Below are 17,562 nucleotides of genomic sequence, written 5' to 3'. Positions count from 1 at the left end.
CAAGGGGAAGCCCAGTGATTAGCCAATTTGTATGAACAATGCAAGCCAATTTAGATGTGATGTTTTCTTTCTCTCTTTCTTCTCTTCCTTCCTGTTGCCATGTTGTCCTTTCTTTCTCTTTCTTTCTCTCTTTCTTTCTCTTTCCTCTTTCTTTCTTTTTCTTTCCTCTTTCTATCTTTCATTTTTCTCCCTTCCTTCTTCCTTCCTTCCTTTCTTCCTTCCTTCTTCCTTTCTACCTTCCTTCCTTACTTCCTTCTTACTCTCTTTCTTTCCTTCTTTCTTCCTTCCTTTAATTCTTCTTTCCTTCCTTTTCTTCTTTACTTCTTTCCCTCCCTCCTTCCTTCCTTCTTCTCTTCTTTCCTTCCTTCCTCCCTTCCTTCCTTCATCCTTCCTTCCTTCATCCTTCCTTCCTTTATTCCTTCTTTCTTTCTTTTTTCTTTCCTCCTTCCTTTTTTCTTCTTCTTTACCTTCCTTTTTTCGTTCTCTGTCTCTTTCCTTCTTTACCATCAAACATCCATCTCTCGTTTTTAGTGAAACATTATTGCAGTTTTCTTTTGGAGAAGCACACCTCCTATATTGTGTGCAGTACTGGTGAGGATGTGACTACGAATGCCCTTTCCACCTCTTGTCAAGGAAGGAGCAGTGAATGACCAATGCTAGGTTAGTTGGACACTAAACTAGAGCACTGCCTCCTGTTATGGCTAAGGGCAGGTGGCCGGTTCTCACTCACTCCAGCAACAGTATGGACGTAGCAGGGAAATTATTTTTTTCCCACTGCATAGGTTCCCTGGAGCCTCTGGGTGCCTTTTCAATTCAGTCCTGAATTTTTAGTTCTTCCTTGAATTTCATACACTATGCCCATTTCTTTTGAATCATTTCTTTTTTCTCTTAGGTCAGTTCTGAGTAGTTTTATTGCATGCAACCAGTGATCCCTAACTGACACACTTAGGCACCAAGGTGCTCCATTTTGCTCTTGAGCCAGCAATTCTGTGGTCTCTAAAATCACCGTTTATAGACAGATGGTGGCTGTTATGCTCTGAATTGTGCCCTCTACAATTCATATGTTGAAGCCCTAAACGCCAGTATATCAGACTGTGGCTGTGTTTGGAGTTAGGCTCTTTAAAGGGATGACTAAGGTAAAATGAGGTATTTAGGCTGGGCCCTGATCTAATAGGACTAGTTTGTTTATAAGAAGAGATTAGGACACAGACACACCCAGAGGGGCGATCATATGAAAACAGAGAGAAGACAGCATCTACAAGCCAAGGAGAGAGGCCTCGGGAGAAATGAGCTCTATGAACAGCTTTCCCTTGGACTGTTAGCCTCTAGAATGGTAAGAAAATAAATGTGTATTTTTTAAGCTAGTCAGACAGTGGTACTTTGTTATGGCAGCCCTAGAAAGCAAATACCGTAGCCATTCTCTTTATCTGGTACAGAAGCAGCTTTATTAATATATTAAGATAGGAATTACCTTGTGAGAAATGCCCAAAAGGTAATGTTACTTTACTGCTTAATTAATAGTCCTACCTTTACTATTGTTGATGAGCCTATATATTATAGTACACTGGAATAAGATTGAATATATGGATACCATATTAGTGCAGATGCAGAAAGTTTCAAGGCTACTGAGAACTCTGTGCTGAAATGAAAATAATTCCCAATGAGGCTGATGTGTTCACCTTTAACTACTTGTTCCTTTTCCTTAAGAATTTTGTAATTTTTAAAATGCAAATGCTCTGGGAAATGGTGTATCTTATCCTGACTACACTAGAAAGCAGAACCTGAGGAAAGGATTATGTTTATATGCTTTATGTGGCAGGTGCATCCCAGAGCAGAAAGGCTGAGGGAAAAAGGAAGTGACACTGAGGAGAATGCAAGATGGTATAATATTTAGTGCACTGGCCTCTGCTACACAACAAATCATATAATCAGATATATAGCAGATCAACAGGTGCATTCACTCAGCCAGGTGAGTAGTCTGCAGACAGGCAGAACAAAGAATCCATTGGAAGATTACACTGTAGGGACGAAAGGGGAAGGAATTTATTGGTTGAGTTCCCTTCTGCCTTCTGTCTTCCACTGGTGACAACTTACCTCATGGTATAGAACTCTCTTTGTCATCCAGTCCCTTTGACAACTTTAGAAGCCAGGAGGAGCCAAGGACTCAAGGAGACGAAATCTCACGGTCCTATTTCCACAAGTAATTGTTCATCCTCTGCAGTGACTGAAGTAGAAGAAGTTGATGGTTCAGGAGGCAGTGATGTCACAAGAACCTGAAAAGGCACACAAGATCTGAGAGTTACGTAGCAGTATTTAAACCAGTTATTTATATTTTAGTTGTGAATGTGATTGATTAAAAGATTTTGCAGTAAAGCATAGGAGTCAGGCTTAGAAAGGTTGCCCATCACTTTTGACCGTATTCTGTCACCCAGAACCTTGGCACACATTACACAGCCTCAGTGGCTTAGTGCCTGGTTGGAAAACCAGCAGAGTTTGAAGAACACATAGCTGCCTTTCTGCAACACCAAAATCACACTGATACTTATGCTTCTTACCTCTGCACTGTACTGCACATAATTTGAGTTGTGCAGAAAAGAGTTCACAATTGTGGGGTATATAATAAGGTGTCCAATACACAAGTAATATTATTTCATATTTATATGGAATGTGTCCAGTTTATGCCATCTTATCTAAAAGGGCTTCAATGGCATTAGAAAGAGTTTAAAGGAGACTACTAAAGATGATCAAAGAGATATACTACAGGTAGGTAGATTAAAGAACTGGAGTTGATTAGCCCATATTAAACAATAACTGAGCAAGAGAGTTTTTCAGCTCGGGATCACTTGAGCACCTACATTTTACATTCCTCTTTTATTTTTCAATTCCAACAAAAAATAGCAAAGAATGAACAACTAAAGATTAATTTATTTCTGGAAATACAGCACTAGTGCTTCTCACATGCAAAATATAGAAAAGAAAGAGGGAAAGGGCCATTTAAACTACAGTTCACATGTAAAAAAGAAACTCACCCTAGACATACCCCTTCTGAAGCCTAGTCCAAGATATGATGTCTGGAATCCAGATGAGACTGAGGGTAGACAAGGCAGGGAAGAAAAAATGCTCATATGGCATCCTCTGTGAAGTGAACAAGGGACAAGCATCTTCAGAGTGTGACCCTAGCCCCGAGGTGCATGCACACCCGGTGTGTATGTCAGGAGGCTGCCAAAGTCCTGGAAATGGGGCACTGTTGTGCAGGCTCCTCAGAAGGTGTGGTGTTCATTACTGAGGGCACTCTGTGTTCCATCCAACTACCAGCAGTCACATCAAACAAACAAATAAACAAACAGTTCTTCACCAAAGAGGCTACGGCTGCCCTAAAGTGGATAGCCTCCTTCTCTTTACTCCCCACAGCCCATGGCATTATCCATAGGGAGAAGTGAAGCTGCAGGAAACCTAACCTGTCTTTTGTTTGCTTGTATAACATTTCCTTCATCTGAACACTATGCTTCTCTACCTGGGAGCCAAATAAGTTTTGCATCCATGCATTTCAACTTCCAAAACATTCAAAGACAAGACAAAACAAAACAAAACATTAACCTCCTTCCATAATGATAAGCAGACAAGGACATGACTGTGTAGATGCATTTAAAGATCCATCAGAAATATCCTCAAGTGTATTGTCAATAGGATTTGAGAGATTATGAAACAAGAGTAGTCATGGAAAGAGAGCAACCATAGATCAAGAACATGTGAGATTAAATGGAAATGGTTTCTGAATATTTAAAATTACAATTACAGCAGAAAAGTGTGGATTGGAGACTGAGAAATGTGAGTTGGAAAATGAAATGTAGAATACACTTCAATTCAGGTTTTTGAAAAATAAAGAGAATAAATGGATGAAGAAAAAGACATGTTATAGAAGGGAAGGCTGGAAACAACACGATTATAAGAGGGCAAAGGAAAGGCACCAGAAGCTGTAATAAACCAGAATTCTCTGAGAAAGGGATTTCAGATTTTATGGTCAAGCAGGCAAAATTAAAGGTATCCATGTATCCTGGTGTTTTTTTAAAAAATCAACATTAAGGAAAAATCCTATAATTTCGCTGGCAGAATAAAAGTATCACATGAAGATTGTACAAAGTGGGAAAAATAATCAGACTGCTTCTTTTTATAGTAAATTCCACAGCATAATATAGCAATCAATAGAATTATGAGAACTGATGATTGTGACATAGATTCAATACTCATTTAACATACTCATTTATAAGGGTGATAAAAACATTCTTACAAAGGAAGGTAGTTATAAAGTTTAACAGCCACATTTTTGTCCTGAAGGCTACTTAAAGAATCTCTGCAACTTCTGGTAGATCCAACCACTGCAACTTTATGGTAGATTCAACCACTATTTTTTCAATCTTAGACTTCAGTACTAAGATGGGGATAAAGAAGATATTGATCCATAGAGACTAAGACACAAAGACAAGTCAATAGCTGATGAGGAGTGAATATTAATATTTTTGGAAGCTAGAAAGCATGTGGGCATATTGTAACTCACACGAATAAACTGAACCTGAAACTCATCCTAAAGCAGCATTTGATAACCCTCAAAGGCTCAAAGTTTAGACACAAAGATACCTCTCTAAGCAAGGGTGCTTAGTTGGACTAGCGGTAAGGTTGATCAAATGTCTGTCTATAAAGTAGGTAGATATCTGAATCATCTGATCCACTCTGTGATTCTGGTGTAAATCTAGGAAGTTTGCCCTCTGGACACTCAAAACCAAAACTAGTCTGGATTCAAGATGGCAACACAATGGGACTTAACTGAAAAGTCTACATTTTAAAAATGGTGAGTGCAATTGTACATATATTTGATCCGTTAGAGTTGTCTTAGGGCTCATTGATGTTCTTTTCTTTATTAGATCCCTTTTTTCTCTTTGTGTTTCATTTTGCATAGTTTCTATTGCTATATCATCAAACTCACTGAACTTTTCTTCTGTAATGTTTCTAATTGGCTGTTAGTTCTATCTAGTATATTTTCATCTCAGACACTACAGTTTCCATCTCTGTAAATTTTATTGGGTTGCTTTTATATGTTCTAAGTCTCTGGTTTTTGAACATATGAAATACATGTATAATAACAATGTTTAATGTCATTTTCTGTGAATTCTAACTTGTATGTCGGTTAGTTTCTATGGATTCATTTCCATTGATTAACTATCATTTTGTTCTTCTTTCTGGAAAGTTTCCTCTGATCTATCTTGTATGTGAATATGAACAAATGATAAAACTGACTTAAAGCTATTATTGCCATCATTATTATTAATGCAACCTTACTTTAGTCATCAATATTGAAATAATGATTTCTGTGATGTAAGTAATAGTACAAGAAAATGTTTGCTGCCATAATATATATTTAATTTGTTAGAAAACATCCATTTCTACCTCACCTTCCATATAGCATCCTAAAAGGCATTTAACAGCTGAAAAATAACTTACGATTTAATTCTTGGCATGATTATTTCTTTGAGAGGGATCTATTTACTTGGATATAACACAGTGACCCCCTCCATTCATTCCCTCTGGTCTGCATAAGCATTCTTGTCTTTTAACATCCTCAGAGTTTTATTTGATTCACAGAACAACATTGCTAACCTTAAATAATTTCAGCTCAGGACACAGATCTTTAAAAATAAATTTAATTTTATCTTGCAATAAAGAATATTTGAACATTATAATTGAAGAGTATTAGGATTTATAAAGCCAGATGGTATATGCTTAAATTACCCCAAAAGTATCATATTATATACCTTTTATATACTTTAAAAGGAGAAGCTCATTCAGATTTTTTTTTGCAATGACCAATTCCATTTATTCTGATAAACTCTATGAATGGATTCTACTTTGAATCAGTGTTTGGATATATGAAAAGACATCCTACTGGTATTTTATTCATTCTCACCGCTCAGCTTACATCCTGCAATGTTTTCTTTTTCTGAGCTCCTTCAGTAACAGTGTGTGTGGGTTTGTGTGTGAGAGAGACAGTGCTGAGGGCGTGTCTTTTCATGTCCCAGAAATACCCACCCATTCTTTTATCCACCACCCTGAGGGGGACACCAGTATCTGCTGACCTCTTGCAGCTTGCTTGTTCCAGAAGCTGTTTATTATGTTTCCAATCTCCTGCCACCCTTTTTCGTTCAATCTCCACTTCCTGGATCATTTTCTTCCCACCTCATACTTTATTTTTTCCAGTCCTCCTCTTGTAGCACTGACAATTTTGATTTATAACATATCTTGCATGCCCTTCTCTTTTCCTTGAACTGGTAATGTATTTTCTTTTTCACCCCTATTGCCCATGTCTCTGAGTCTAGCTTATTTATTTCTCAGTGCTGAACACAGCCATCAAATCCCTTGTAATTTAGGCTCGGAGGCTTTTCACTTCCAATCTTTACCATGACTCCATTTTTTGTATTTCATATTTTGCTCTTAAAACTAAACGATTCCCTAGCAAGCCTGAGCACCAGCCCCGGACACCGCCTCCCCCCAACCCCACTCAAATTTGCTTCTCCAGGATTCTATTACATCAGTGCATTCATTTGGGGGATTTTCCTTAGTCCCATTTCCAACCCTAATTAAGTCTGCCTTGCTGCTTTCTTCTGTTCAGTCTCATCTCCATAGACCTATTTTCAGTTCCAAGTGCTCCAGATGGAGCCATACACCTGCACTTTGATGGTGGAAATGTAAAAATGTGACATTTGTGGCTCTGAGAATCTGGATGTCAAAATCCAAAACGTGTTTTATTGTAAAATGAAACAGTCCTCTCTCTGCCCCAACCCATTCCTTGCTTGTAAATTGTTTAAAGATTTGGACTACAGATTCTCTTTTCTTTCCTTTCCTACTTCTCTGAAGTGATGATGTGAATAGGCCTTGTTACACGCGGGAGAGTAACCCATTATTTCTCCCAGATAGGTTCCCAGGATTTGCTCCAATTTTACTCTAATTTTCTCCCAGTTCATGCCCACTCCTTGGTTCCCATCCCATTCTCATATCTGGATACACTACCACTACTGTGTAGACCAGCTCCTTGCAAACGTCATCAAACTCAAAATGTTAAATATGAAGGTAAATGAAACACTGCTTCTCAAAACTCTTCTAGTACCCCTAAAATCATTTTGAAAAACAATGTCCTTCTTTGCTTGTTTTAAAGTTGGCATCTAAAATTTTTCACATGCTGAATGCTGGCAAAAGACATAATTGCCTGCATACTCTCTCTCTCTATATATATATATATATAATAATTAATTATATATTTTATTTTATTATTTATATTTTATTTTATTAATTACATATTATTTAATATATACTTATTGTATGTTAAAATGTTAATATATTAATATTTTAAATATATTTAAATTAAAATATTGAACCTGCAGATTCAGATCATTGTATTTATGACATCCTGACTAATTAAACTAATACATATCCCTTAGGACATTTGCTCTTAAGGTTTAGTGCCTATGCCAAACTCATGAGTCTAGAAATAGTTACTGAATTATTATTATTATTTATTATTATTAATTTTGTAAGTATAGCCAGCAATGCATTTGTTGGAACCGAACTGTCGATTCCCTCCTGGGCAGGGGTCGCCGCGAAGGATCACCGACACGAGATTCACAGCAGAGAGTTATTTATTACTAGCGCGCTAGGGTCCCAAGCTCTAAGTTGGCCCTGGGACCCCGACTGCTTGTTACAGGCTGTTTATATAGGCAAACACAAGTTCAAACACAGCTTATGGCGCAAAATTCAAACAAAGCTTAAGGCGCAAAATGATTGGGTCTAGCTATGGCCTGAGCAAGGTGTCTTATGCTAATTGGTTAGAGCAGGACCTTATGAGGTTTTTTCCTGGAGTTGTTGATTCCGGGAACTTCGAGGCAGGGTGGGACCCCCGGAATTGGCAGGGTGGGACCCCATGAGGTTGTTTCCCGGAATTGGCAGGGTGGGACCCTATCAGGGTGGGTCCTTATCGAGGCAGGGTGGGACCCTATCCAGAGCCACCTGGTGTTAATTTTTTCTATATGAGGCCTAGTTTCTAAGTTTTATGACGCCTAGTTTCACATTCTTTTGAAAAATTATTATGCAAAGTCCACAGTTGACATTAACATTCACTCTTAGTGGTGTACATTCTATGGGTTTTGACTAATATATAATGACATGTAGCCACCATTATAGTGTCAGACAGTAGTTTTACTGCCCTAAACATCATCTGTGCTCCACCTATTCATCCACTCTTCTCTCTCCCAAACTCCTAGCAAGCACTGATCTTTTTACTGTCCCCATAGTTTTGCCTTTTCCAGAATGTCGTCTAGCTGGAATCATACAGTCTGTAGCCTATTCACACTGGCTTCTTTCACTTAGTAATATGTGCTTAATGCTCCTCCATGTCTTTTCATGGCTTGATAACTCATTTCTTTTGAGCACTGAATGATATTCTGTTGTATTCATTCACCTACTGGATGATTGGATGACATCTTCATTGTTCCTTAAGTTTTGGTAATTATGAATAAAGCTGTAATAAACATCTGTGTGCAGGGCTTTTTTTTTTTTTTTTTTTTTTTTTTTTTTTTTTTTTTTGCAGTTGCAAGATTTAATAGAGTGAAAACAGAGCTCCCATACAAAGGGAGGGGACCCAAAGAGGGTAGCGGTTGCCTGCTCAAGTGCCTGGGTTTATATCCCGATCATTGTCCCTCCTGCTGTGCTCTCAGGCGATAGATGATTGGCTTTCTTTACCTCCTGTTTTTGCCTAATTCGCATTTTAGTGAGCTGTCTTTACTACCTGATTGGTCGGGTGTGAGCTAAGTTGCAAGCCCCATGTTTAAAGGTGGATGCGGTCATCTTCCCAGCTAGGCTTAGGGATTCTCAATTGGCCTAGGAAATCCAGCTAGTCCTATCTCTCAGTCCCCGCTCTCAACAGGAAAACCCAAGTGCTGTTGGGGAGGTTGGCCAACAACCGTTCTAACTGCTTCCTGCTGAATTGGGACGTAGTAGGGGTCATGCAGTTGAGATTTCCTCGGGAGGGGTGCCTTTGATGTCATTAACATCGGAGCAAGGGCTCGCAGGCCAGTCCAGGGGTCCCTGGTAGATCTTAGTCACGGACTGCATCTGGGGCTCCATTTGAAGAACCATTTGTAGCTTTACAGCTTTGATTCTGAAAGAGACAAGTTTAACAAGGAGGTTAAAGATACAGGGTCCAAAGAGGAGTAACAATATAATAGCTGCTAGAGGTCCTAAGAAGGGAGAATCCAGGGCATCCATTGGCTGAGGAGGCCCGAGCAGCCGGTGTTTTGAAGCTCCTCTGCTCTATGTTGTATTCGATCTCGAATTTCTTTAACTTTCTCGGTGATGATTCTGGATTGATTAACATAATAACAGCATTCTTACCCTAAAAATAAACAGGTTCCCCCTCTTTCGGCGGTTATCAAATCTAAAGCTCTTCGATTTTGAAGGACTACTGCTGCTAGGGAGTTAAGTTGATCTTGCAAGGTGACCAGGGAGTTGGCTACCCATTCCGTGTCACCATTTAGTTTTTGAGATAATTTGTAGAACTGAGTAGAGATTGTGATATCGCCAATGCCAACACCTAGTCTGCCTAGCACTCCTGCTCCGATAACAAAAGGAAGAATGGGTACTCTTTTGTTGCAGGGCTTAGGTACGACATAACTGTATAAATCTTGTTCAGTATAAATGGTCATGGGGCACGAAGAATGAGAGGAAGCACATAGATTCTGAAGAGCCATTCAAACAACAATAGGCTGAGGTACCACAGACAAAAAAATATTCCTGAGGGTAGGCAGACTATTTGTGTGGGAGGAGTTACCCACCTGATGCATTGGGAGTTGGTTGTGTCTATAGTATTGTTAAATTTTACACAGGCAAGGTTTGAGGTATGGGTCATTTCCAGATTGGAAACAAGAGGTCCTACTAAAAAGGAAGTGGTGTTTATTTTTGTGCTGGAGTTTTTCCATTGTTCAGGTATAGGGATTGAAATGTATGGCCTGAAGTGCAGGGGGAGGCACATCCAACAGTTAGTAGGGTTTTGGGCCGAGACCTTATGGAGCCTAGTGAGGGTGGTATTAAATAGGCTTACCAGGCAAGTAGGGGTACGGAGGGTTTCATGTAGTTTTGAGAGATCTAGTTCTTTGTAGGGGCTAGGGGCACTATGTACCCAGGTCAGTTGGGAGATTACTTCCTTTACGTGTTTTTCTCTTGCCTGATCTTGAACTCCACCCCCATCAGACATACCGGTATGGGTGAAGTAAGTCCAACAGATGGTGGCTCCAAGTCCTCCAGGACAACTAGGATTAATAATTTTCCCTGTCCAATAATGAGTATGTGCATGCATGCAAAGAGTGGCAGAGTTATAGCAGTTGCGGGGCATATGGGTGTGGGCGGTGAAGGTGGGGTTTCCTTTAGATAAACTCCTATATGATGGGGCATCAATATTTCTGGGAAGCTGCATTCTTCAAGAAACTCTTGGTAAGGGGAGCTACTGGTCGTACAGTGGCATGGAGGGGGTGCAGTGAGAGTGAAAGGGGGTACTGCCTTTGGTAGGGAAAGGAGGCGGAATCCTTTAGTTTAACTTGAACAGGACGGGCATTCTTTGCTCATCCATATTGTCCTTCTGTGGCCTAGACTTCAGGGTTAATTTCTTCCTCAAGCAGGGGACAACAAACGGGTGTTCCTTCTCCTGTGTTTAGGTGTATAATGGCCCCTGCTTTTGCTAGAATGTCTCTCCCTAACAAGGGAGTGGGGCTTTCCGGCATAATTAGAAAAGCATGTGAAAAGAGTAAAGTTCCCCAGTCACAACTTAGTGGCTGGGAGAAGTGTCAGGCCTCTGAGCCCAAGCCAAGCCATCGCATCCCCTGTGACTTGCACATATACACCCAGCTGGCCTGAAGTAACTGAAGAATCACAAAAGAAGTGAAAATGCCCTGCTCCGCCTTAACCGATGACATTCCACCACAAAAGAAGTGAAAATGGCTGGTCCTTGCCTTAAGTGATGACATTACCTTGTGAAAGTCCTTTTCCTGGCTCATCCTGGCTCAAAAAGCTCCCCCACTGAGCACCTTGTGACCCCCACTCCTGCCCACCAGAGAACAACCCCCCTTTGACTGTAATTTTCCTTTACCTACCCAAATCCTGTAAAATGGCCCCACCCCATCTCCTTTCACTGACTCTCTTTTCCGACTCAGCCCGCCTGCACCCAGGTGATTAAAAAGCTTTATTGCTCACACAAAGCCTGTTTGGTGGTCTCTTCACATGGACGCACATGACAAGAAATATCTAGTGACTGACTGTCCTAGGACCCCTCAGATAGTGACAGATCTGGAGGACAGTTGTCCAGGACAGGAGAGTAAGACTGAGAAGGCCACGCCAGTGTCCCGGAGACAGTTAACCTTCTGGCCCTCAATGGTCAATCATACCCAGGCCTCTGTGAGGGTGATGGCATCAGCTGGTGCTTGCCCTGGGCACCCTCAGCCCTGCTGCTGGATCATCTGGTTAGTGGCTTCTGACTCAGAGGACCTTTGTCCCCTGGGGCAGTGGGCCTTCCAGTGATACTCTTGACATAAGGGGCAGGGACAAGGGGCCAGCTTATTTCTACTTGGACAATCTTTTTTAAATTGTCCTTGTAGACCGCACTGGAAGCAAGCCCTATTAGGCATTCGATTTGCCCAGCTTTTCCTTCTTCCAGAGCCTCCAAAGTCCCTTGCCTGAGGGCCATGACTAAAGTGGTGGCCCTTTTTTTTTTCCTCCCGTTTGTCTTGTTCCGCCTGCTCCTCCTGATCTCTATTATAAAAAACTGAGGTTGGCAAGTTCAATAGGGTTTCTAAGTTTTGCTCTGAGTCTAAGGGGACTTTTGAAGAATACCCATTGTGTTTTTTCCTCAATCACCTGGGAGGAACCATCTATTGTCCTGTCCTGAAGGGAGTTCCTCCTAGGTCTGGTCGGACCTTTGTATGGTAACTAAGATCTAAATCCCTTGTAAGGAAATCTGCTGGGTCAAGGGAATTATCAGTGGTTAGTGTTAAATTACCTTTTTCTAACAGAATAGCCCCATACTTTAAGATTTTTGAGTTAGTAAGCTACCTTTTTTAGCTTAGAATAATTCTGAACTGGTGAGGTGTGCTCACAACGAGGTCTCCTCTAAAGTTATTTTTCTACTTTCTTCTGTTAGCAAAGCAGTTGCTGCTACAGATTGAATGCATCCGCGGGTTACTGGGTTAAGCATTTTTGATAGGAAAGCTACGGATTATCAGTGGTCTCAGTATTTTCAGGCTATGCCCTTGTTTACACTGACAAGGTAGTGTTGGAATGTTATAGGGTCACAGAGAAGACCTTCAATGATCAATTATAGGTTTTTAATTTACCCTGGCTTTTAAAGGAATAGGGCACACCATTTTTTACTATTTCTTTCTTTTTTCTCTTTGACTCCCTCTCTCTCCTCTGTCTCCCTCTCTCCTCTCTGTCTCCTTCTCTTTCCTCTCTGTCTCTCTCTCCTCTCTGTCTGTCTCTCTCTCCTCTCTGTCTCTCTCTCTCCCCTCTCTGTCTCTCTCTCTTTCCTGTCTGTCTCTCTCTCTCTCTCTCCTGTCTCTCTCTCTCTCTCTCCTGTCTCTCTCTCTCTCTCTCCTGTCTCTCTCTCTCTCTCTCCTGTCTCTCTCTCCTCTTCTCTCAGCCATTACAAACTTGGGACCCTGGCAAGGGTGGTGGGTAATGGGTCCCACATAACTGCCCACGTCGAGACCTGTATGCCTAAAATGGGAGGGATACCAGGGACAAGACTCCCTGGGTTTATAGTCTAGATGCCTAAGGACACAGGGTGGAGCTTCCTTAGATCCCTTTGGAGATACAACTTGCTAGAGGAAGTGAAAGTCTGAACCATTAGTACCTAGGAGGTAGGGATCAGAGGAAGTAGATTCAGAGGTAAGGAGAATTTTGGGGCTACACTTTCAAGAAAGTCATGGTTGGGACCCAGGAGGTTTGAGTCAGAAGGAAAGGTAGGGGCACACGCATGGGCGACTGTTGAATAGAGAGTTCTGGCTGCACCATGATCTCAACCAACTAATGCCAGGAGTTCAGGACGACAGCTTTCTGCCTCTAGTCGGCCCTCGGTTTCCCCAAGAAAATTGAAAGTGGAAGCTGGTTCCAGGCAGGCCAACGTTCCCAACCCACAAGGGTTAGGGGTTATTAGAAAGCCCTTCCCCAGACAGCCTCACACCTGAGTCTTAAGTCTGGCAGCCACACTAATCGTTTTTAACTGGCTGACAGGTGCCCGGTATTTTCCTCCAATTCGAAGGAAGGATAGGACAGAATAGCAAGCAAAAGTGGTCCAATATTACTCAGCACTTTGGAGGTCCCTTCGTGGTCACCAAAATGTTACCAGTGGGTTCTTGCTCCCAGAGCTCCCAAGATGGTGGCGGGCTGCTTCCAAGATGGTGGTAAGCCTCATGTTCTCTCACCCGGGGTTCTTGGCCTCATGGATTCCAAGGAATGCAATCTGGGGCCATGGGTGAGTGTTATAGCTCTATTAGAAGCCGTGGATTACAGAAGAGAACCATGGAATTCAGTGACTAGTGTTCAGTTTGATTAGGACAAACCCAGGCACTTAGCTGTGCAGGAACAATGGCAAGCCTCTAGCCCGATCGGGAGTGGCAATGGGTGCCTTGCTGGATCTGGAGCACAGCAGACACCCTGCCGGATCTGGAGGGATGGAACCAGTGGTGGGTCTGCAATGGCGGCAAACAGCAGTGGTGGATGGTGAGCGAAAGCTCAGCTCCAGCCGTAACAAACACGGACCAGAAGAGAGTGCAGTTGCAAGATTTAATAGAGTGAAAACAGAGCTCCCATACAAAGGGAGGGGACCCAAAGAGGGTAGCCCACAGGTTTTTATGTGGCTGTAAGTGCTCTACTCATTTGGATAAATACCAACAAATATGTTTGCTGGATCATATGGTAAAAGTGGGATTTAGTTTCATAAGGAAATGCTAAACTTCCAAAGTGGCTATGCCATTTTGCATTCTGTTTGATGTTTTGTACACTTTTATCTTCAGGACCTCCAATAGCATCTGGCACACAGAAGATATTAATCAATATTTGTTCATTACTGAATGACAAGAAGCACCTGTGCAGTGTATTTAAAATGTGGATGCCCCAGCTAAATCCCTAGAGATTCTGATTCGGTGTGTCTGGAGTGGGTCCTAGGAATCTGCCTGTTCAGTCAGCACCCATGGAATGCTAATGTGCATGGTCTGGAAACCACACTTTGAGAAGCACTGGGAGCTCATTCTGGCAAACTTCCCTGTGTGGTCATGTCAGGGAGAGTGGTCTCAGCCACTTCAGAAAAATGGCAGTTCTTAATTCATACTATTTCTGTGTCCCTGTGCTCTATATGGCTACTACGTTGTCTTTAAAATAAACAAGGCTTTCATAATGGGAGGTGAAATTGCTTTTTATTCCAAAAAATATTTAGTTGAATGAAAGTCAATGAATATAAATGTAAATTTAGAACACAGAACGTTGGATCAGTGTGCAAGACAATGATGTTGGAAGGGATATATTGTTCAAGCATAACATAGACACTTAAAGTCTACAGAATTATTCAAATACATTCCTGCAACAAATTCAAAACTTGTACAGATAAAAGCCACAGGAATACCCTAAAACAAGGCAGTCTCTTATATAACCACAGTGCAATGATCAAAATCAGGAACTTAGCACTGATACAATGCTAGGAGGTAATCTAGGGACCGATTCAGATGCTACCAATTGTGAGACTGTCCAAAATCATGCTTCAGTTGTCCTGTTTATTGAATCTCTTTTAATCTTTTTAATAAGCAGTTCTTGAGTCTTGTTATGGCATGAGCACTACTCAACTCTTTTGTAGGATGTCTTTAATTAGGGCTTTTCTGATGTCACTTTATGACCAGTTTCAAGTTATGTTATTTTAAAAAATGTTTAAGTTTAAAAGCAATGTATTTATCATTTAGCTTAAGGTGGATGGCTCAAGCTGGTGGAAAGTGGATGGCTAAAAAGTGTTGGAAAGGTTTCAAGATGAAATTCTGATTTTCTATAAGATGAAAGATTTTGGTGAGAAATAAAAGAATTCTGTAGATCAGGGGTCTTTCTTCACATTACCACTATCCTAAGCTGAGAGAATAGAGGCTGACATAATTGAATCTATCTTTTTGTTTTTTAACTTTCATCCTCTCTTTTTTGCTTTCCTTTTCCCCATGTTACTAAGTTTTTGGGGAAACCAAGTCATTTCTCCTATAGAATGTCTGCACTGTAGAATTTATAGAATGCTTATTCCTGCTGTAGTTTTTAAATGAAATTCCCTGCAGTAGAGAAAATAGTACTCTGGTGATAGAGATGTCAAATCCTGGGCCCAATTCTAGCACAGTTACTTAAGCAAATGTTTTGTAAGCCTTTAGCAAAAATTAAGAGGCACTTGCTAAAAGTCAGCATGGGTTTTCTAAGTACACATTTTGCAAGGTTTTTCACATTCTTTTTCTTGATGCAAGACTGGTAGTCTTAACTAAAGTGTTTAGTCATGTTAAATCTGTATTTCAAAAAAATGATCGGCAAAACCTTCTTATTTTTAAGGATAGAATTCACCATCTCTCAGACACCTCTCCTATGTCAAGAACTTCATGAACGCCAACTGGAATTCTCTCATGATCCTACAAATCAGAAGTTAGGCATCAGGCAGATTTACATTCAACTCTTAACTTTCCCTCTTCCTAGCTATGAGAACTAACCTCTTTAAGTCTCAGTTTCCTTATCGGTAAGATAGTGATAATTATAAGACCTGCTTTACATAATGTGTAAAAATTATTGTGAAAATTAAATGCAGCTAAAAATTTTAATGTACTGCTTTGCACATAGTAAGTTCTCAATAGCTGTTTGCTATTAGTTGTCAGTGTTTCCATGGCACAGATGAGAATACTGAGGGTCCTAGAGGCTAACTCTCTGGAATAAAGTCTCTCAGCTCCAAATTTGGGAACCATCATCATTTCCACAATACCTTGCTGCCTCCTTGTGGACAAGCCAAAAGAAAATGTGAGCCGAAAAGCCATATAATTCTACAGATTTGTTTCAAGTTCAATAACCTTCAATGGTTCTAAAAAAAATTAATCAATGCCAAAGGTAGAGTATGATATCTGTAATAGAGTGGGTCTTTATTGCCATCTCATCTGTGTGGAAATAGGGCTAAAATGAAGAGATGTTTTTCAGATGGCAAATGAAAAGAAACAACTGCAGATAATGATATAAGTGGGTTAGCATTTTTTTAATGAATAGATTAAAATAAAAACTTAAATTTAAATGATGAGATTTAATTCACAATAAATGCAGATTTCTGAACTTGGTCTCAGAAAGAACAACTTTACAAATCCCAGATAAGTTATTTTTAGATCTTGAGCTTGCTGTGAAATGTAAAAAGGGATTTTGGTTTAACTGTTTGAATCCCTCCCTGTCGGCCCTTCAGTGAATTATTTAGTCCATAGTAAGAGAGATAATGGATTCTCCAAGTGGTGAGTCCCAAGCTCAGAGATTCCACAAGAGTGGATGGCACTGAAGAACTCCGCCTTTGTCACTATGGCACAGCATTGAACAAAAACCATGCCCCTCAAAGTTTGTGCTGTGTTGCAACCAGCTGAAGATAAATCAGATGCTGTTTTGTAGAGATCTCCTTGTCCTGGGGCTTATTGAGGCAATTCCATGATCATGAAGTAGAACAATGCATACAGCCCATCCAGCAGAGAACCAGAGGACTCCAACTTCTCCATGGGAGCCCCAGAAAGCTGCTTCTGAGTGCTCTTCTCCTTCCTCCCCATCTGGACGTCAAAAGAACCAGTACTAGACCCGATAAGTCCACCTTGGTTGCATGGGGGTGGTTTGTGTGGTAACAAATGAGACTGTCCCAGCAACTGAAGGTGACTGCTTATGGAATTACATGGAGATGTTGTTATGGAAGCACATATTCAGCCCCTTCTATAATAGGCCAAATTGTATCCTCCCAAATTCATACACTGAGTCTTAACCCTCAGGGCCTCAGAATGTGGCTATATTTGGATATGAAACCTCTGAAGAGGTAATTAAGGTACAATGAGGTCATATGGGTGGACCCTAGACTGGGGGGTTATCAGAAGAGATCAGGACACAGACACACACAGAGGGATGACCATGTGAGGGCACAGAGGGAAAACAGCATCTACCCAAGGAGGGGGGCTTCAGGAGGAACCAGCCCTAAGACACCTTGACCTCAGACTTGCAGCCTCCAGAATGTGAGAGAATTAAATATCTGTCGTTGAAGTCCTGCAGCCTGTGGTACTTGGTTACGGTATCCCTGGCGGACTAATACAACTTCTTACAACGCAGCTCATTTCAACATAAAAAAAATTTCGTGTTGAAATCCCAACATACTGAGGCACATCGACACATGAGCTGATCTGCTGATAACTCTCTGTGCCAAATAGACAAAACCAGGGAAGGTGAAGATTAGAAGAGTCT

General features: G+C 40.9%; 1 protein-coding gene across 3 annotated transcripts in view; it reads right to left on the bottom strand.

The window, feature by feature from the left end:
- Positions 1–2,248: 2,248 nt before the first annotated feature.
- LOC105478097 (patatin like phospholipase domain containing 4) overlaps positions 2,249–17,562 on the bottom strand; it is a 251,498-nt gene continuing 236,184 nt past the window's right edge. Inside the window, exon 8 of one of the 3 annotated variants that reach the window (XM_024791625.2) lies at positions 2,249–2,273. In XM_024791625.2, the coding sequence (XP_024647393.2) occupies positions 2,264–2,273 (10 nt within the window). In that variant the 3' untranslated portion in view covers positions 2,249–2,263. Of the gene's footprint in view, positions 2,274–7,618; positions 9,203–17,562 lie in introns of those variants that run through there. The other 2 variants (XM_024791615.2, XM_024791623.2) reach the window with 2 other exon arrangements.

This window comes from Macaca nemestrina, chromosome X (genome assembly GCF_043159975.1).
Source record: "Macaca nemestrina isolate mMacNem1 chromosome X, mMacNem.hap1, whole genome shotgun sequence".
Lineage (NCBI taxonomy): Eukaryota > Metazoa > Chordata > Mammalia > Primates > Cercopithecidae > Macaca > Macaca nemestrina.
Note: the sequence above shows the minus strand (reverse complement) of the source record. Positions and strands in the feature narration are given on the sequence as shown.